This window comes from Anastrepha obliqua, chromosome 2 (genome assembly GCF_027943255.1).
Source record: "Anastrepha obliqua isolate idAnaObli1 chromosome 2, idAnaObli1_1.0, whole genome shotgun sequence".
NCBI classification, from domain to species: domain Eukaryota; kingdom Metazoa; phylum Arthropoda; class Insecta; order Diptera; family Tephritidae; genus Anastrepha; species Anastrepha obliqua.
In genome coordinates, this window is record NC_072893.1 from 48861336 (window position 1) to 48866267 (window position 4932).

At 41.2% G+C, this 4932-nt stretch overlaps 1 protein-coding gene across 1 annotated transcript; it reads right to left on the minus strand.

Annotated features, from left to right (window-relative positions):
• Positions 1-1941: 1941 nt before the first annotated feature.
• On the minus strand, positions 1942-3182 carry LOC129239292 (protein twisted gastrulation). Its single transcript, XM_054874688.1, has one exon. The coding sequence runs from the start codon at positions 3075-3077 to the stop codon at positions 2295-2297; it is 783 nt and encodes a 260-aa protein (XP_054730663.1). The 5' UTR covers positions 3078-3182; the 3' UTR covers positions 1942-2294.
• Positions 3183-4932: the final 1750 nt, after the last annotated feature.

The following is a 4932-nucleotide window of genomic DNA, read 5'->3' on the forward strand; positions in this document are numbered from 1 at the left end:
GGGCGCCGACGGACTGCCGGCTGAGCTATTCAAACATGGCGGCGAGGAGCTGGTAAGGTGCATGCATCAGCTCATATGCAGAATATGGTCGGATGAAAGCATGCCTGCCGATTGGAATTTAAGTGTGCTCTGCCCAATCCATAAGAAGGGCGATCCTGCGATTTGTGCCAATTACCGCGGGATTAGTCTTCTAAATATCGCCTATAAGGTTCTAGCGAGCGTATTGTGTGAAAGGCTGAAGCCCACCGTCAACCAACTGATTGGACCTTATCAGTGTGGCTTCAGACCTGGAAAGTCTACCATCGACCAAATATTCACAATACGCCAAATCTTGGAAAAGACCCATGAAAGGAGAATCGACACACACCATCTTTTCGTCGACTTCAAAGCTGCATTCGACAGTACGGAAAGGAGTTACCTGTATGCCGCGATGTCTGAATTTGGTATCCCCGCAAAACTAATAAGGCTATGTAAGAATTGGGAAGGACCTCTACGAGCCGTTTGATACTAAACGAGGTTTCAGACAGGGTGACTCGCTGTCGTGTGACTTCTTTAACCTGATGTTGGAGATCATCGTACGAGCCGCAGAACTTAATCGCTCAGGCTCAACATTTTATGACAGCGTACAATTGTTGACGTATGCCGATGATATTGACATCATCGGCCTTAACAATCGCTGTTAGTTCTGCCTTTTCCAAACTGGATAAAGAGGCGAAGCGAATGGGCCTGGTGGTGAACGAGGACAAAACGAAGTATCTCCTGTCATCAAACAAACAGTCGGCGCACTCGCGTATCGGCACCCACGTCACTGTTGACAGTTACAATTTCGAGGTTGTAAAAGACTTCGTTTATTTGGGAACCAGCATTAACACCGATAACAATGTCAGCCTTCAGATCCAACGTAGAATCTCTCTTGCCAACAAGTGCTACTTTGGACTAAGTAGGCAATTGAGTAGTAAAGTACTCTCTCGACGAGCAAAACTAACACTCTACAAGACTCTCATCGTGCCCGTCCTAACGTATGGTGCAGAAGCATGGACGATGACAACATCCGATGAAGCGACGCTTGGAGTGTTTGAGACAAAGATCCTGTGCAAGATTTTTGGACCTTTGCACGTTGGCAACGGCGAATATCGCAGGCGATGGAACGATGAGCTGTATGAGCTTTACGACGACATAGACATAGCGTAGCGAATAAAGATCCAGCAGCTTCGTTGTCTGAGTCATGTCGTCCGAATGGATACAAACGCTCCGTCTTTGAAAGTATTCGATGCGGTACGAGCTGGTGGTAGCAGAGGAAGAGGAAGGGGAAGGCCTCCTCTGCGTTGGAAAGATCAGGTGGAGAAGGACTTGGCTTCACTTGATGTGTTCAATTGGCGTCGGTTAGCACGAGAAGTAAATGACTGGCGTGCTTTGATAAACTCGGCTAAGCGGTTATCGCGCCGATTAAGAAGAAGAAGAGATCGAGAAGTTTATGATGAGGTTGTTAAAAATATAATTTAGTGTAATGATTAGTTATTGTAATTTATTTGGCATTATTTACAAGTGCCATAATTTTTCAAATGACACTGTTATAAGCGCATAATTTTATTTGTATTGTTTTCTTTTATATCTGTTCAACTGTGTGATCGCCCACATTCGAAATCGGATTGGCAAATAAAATAGAAGATGACTGTAGCTTTGTCGTTTTACTAAACTCACGCATGGGGTACAGAAAATTTGTTTCCACCCGACCTTACGACATCTACGTGTTTGCCTGGCTTTTCCTGCTGGGTATACACACAATGAATTCCCAATTAAGTTGAACTTGTATGTACACATGTATGTATGTATGTATGTATGAATGTATATATGCATGTACGTATGTTGTAACTCTGTCTTGTACCACTCTCACAGGCCAATTGATCGTTCAGTCGATTAAATAATAAATGAAGTATTGAATTCTGGTTTAATTTAACACTCTATTTATTTAGAAGTAATGGCACTAAAATAAAATATTTGCAAATACACTTTCTTAAAAATTTATTTATCGTTAAAAAAAAACACTGCATCCAAATGAAATAATGCACTCTTACTTCCTAATTAAATTATCCCCGTGACACTTAGCGTTCTATCACCAATTACTCCCCTCCAATGAATTACATACATACATACTCTACTATAGCTAACTGTTACTTATCACTGGCTTCAACTAAATTAAATTAACCGAGCAACATTTCACTTTATTGCATGCCGTTTTGCCATTTTGCCATTTTGTTTTAAGATCAAAGCCACATTTCGCTAAACGCACTAAGTTAATTGTAGTTGTGCTCCTCCTCGCCAAATGTCCACATCGACTCATCATCGTAATCCGCACCAGCACCCTCCTCGGCATTCTCATCATCTATTGGACATGCCGAGCAACGACTCTCATTAATGCCGTAATTAATACAGTTCGCGCCCACACATTCACAACAGCCATCGTGGAACCAGCGGTAACTACTCGCACCCATATTCTCGCAGTCGTGGGCGCACTTGTGATACGTTTTGCAATCATTCAAGTAGATAACAGTGCAATTGACTTGCGTTCCAGCCGCTGATGTATGCAATTTTTGTAGGGACGCTTGCCGGTCAATAGCATCGCCATCGCTCACAATGCTAGCGAAACTAACACCAAAACCGGCACCATAATGCCGACGTACGCTGGATGGCATGGCGAAGCGTATCACATTCCAATTGTCGTCATCTTCGGTCAGCGTCTCAAACAATTCCGGTAAACCTTCGAAAAGTCCATATTGTGATCTGGGCACCGCCGAGTTAAATATATCTTTCACTTTGGGACACATATCCAAGCAGGCGCAACACTCCCCGTACATGTTGCCCAAACATTTGAGACACTCGTGCAAGCAAGTGGCATTGCTTAAATTACACTGACAGCTCTGCGTCAAGAGACATTTGGAGACGATTGAACCACAAACGTATTCATTGCAGCCATCCAGGCTCGTTTCACCAGCAGCAATAAGATGCTGATAGCTAAGCGCCAGAAGCCCAAGTATGAGTAATTTCGTAGTAGCGTGCGTTAAATGGGAATTGCACATGTCGGATGTGATAACAAAAAATTATAATACATATACGACGAGCTGCGTTCAATCGCGTCCCAAACGTTGTATACACCTTAAGGATCCGAGCCAAACTAATGGGCAAACAAAGAGTGAACTACTTTAGCGTCGCGCTTTGTGGTGTAGTGTAAGAGCAACAGCAATAGCAAGCGAATGAAGAGCGCAAATGAGAAGTAAAATTTTGACTCTGTATTTTTTCTTTTTTTTTTGTGTTTTTGTGCCGTTTACTCTTTGTTGTTTTAGTTGTTATTTTTTGAGCGCCAACAAGGTTAAGAGAAAAGGATGTAATGATCAAACTCGTCACGCAGCTAAGCTAACGCCACACTCATATACATCTTCTGTTACATATATAAGCATACATACACATACACAATCGTAAGTACATACATTTTTACACATGCAGCCACGCACATCACATAGTTTTTATTGGCCGTTTTTCTACACCAGGTTTCTCTTTTTTGTGATTTCAATATGAATTTCACTTGAATTTGTAATTGCAGCGCTTCGAACAAAGGATAACAAATTAAGTGCATTCTAGCAACCACTTGACTGAGCCCATCATGAAGGTTTGTTGAAGGTGTAGTCTTCAGTGGGAATTGCCATTGTGGATACACTGTAAAAATACGAAGCAAATGGAAAATTTTAAGCCAGACAAAAAATGAGGCATTCGACTCACAAATACAGTGGCCCACAGCTTATTTCGTTTATTCGTTTATTTGAAAGAAGTAAGAATGTAAGACGTTTTTTCATAAGTTTTTTTTTGAAAAAAATTTCATTGTACAATCAAAGATACTTATATATTATGTACTTTTAAATAACTAGGGCTTACACCCTTTTTGAGTGTTTGGTCGGTTCTCTTCCTTTTTGTGGCGTACGCCTTGATATTGCTCTACAAATGGCGGTACCTACAGTTTTAAGCCGACTCCGAACGGCAGATATTTTTTTTTATGAGGTGCTTTTTCATGGCAGAAATGGATTCGGAGGTTCACCATTGCCAGAATACAGGTTCCGACACTCGAATTGTAACTAATTAAAAAAGCCATACATTTAGTTTGGAAAATTAATATACCTTTATTCAATTCAAAGTAAAAAATGTGTTTAGTTGGTAGGTTGGTTTGAGTGGTGATTCTTCCAGAATCCAACCAGCGCTTCCGCACCATTTTGTTGCCACATCCCCGTTACCAACTTGTTTACCAGTTATTTACGGCATGACTACATCCAGTCTGTGCGGTTTAAGAACCTTATTAGGTTGCTGACATCTGAGCCAGACAGTTGTTCGGGACACTCGCAGACTCTCGGATTTCGCCCAGGTCGCTTCTTCACTTTTTTAAGCATTTTACGTGACGTTGCAGTCTTTTGATGACCCCTTCCATGACGTTTCGCGGTGCTGCCGGTATCACTGTAACGAGTAATGGTGCGATAAAAAAAACTTTATTTACGTTAAGGTGCTTGAGCTGGTTGTGACTTCATTGATTTTATTTTTTCGCGTTTGCTCTCGGCAAAATGCTTCCGCGCGCTTGTAAACAATACTCTGGACTGTCATGTAGCCAACTAATAGACAGCTGAAGCCCGTGCATCATTTCAATTTATAAAAATTGTTTAAACACCTAACAGAAGTGTACGCGCCGATTATTTATTTATTTATTTTTTAATATTTTCTAAAGTAGCCTTTTTGTTTTAAAACGAATTCTTGTCGAGGCTGCATAAAGCCTACAAGTTCTTTGGTATATTCGCGGGCTAATTTCTGACACTCCTCTTTTTATGTGATATTTTTTTTTATATTTCGCTCAAGAACGCTCCCTAAATTCTCAATTACATTGAAATTGGGCTTTTG

Excerpts from the sequence above, each read along its gene's own strand:
- LOC129239292 (XM_054874688.1), bottom strand. The coding sequence starts at position 3,077 with ATGTGCAATTCCCATTTAACGCACGCTACTACGAAATTACTCATACTT.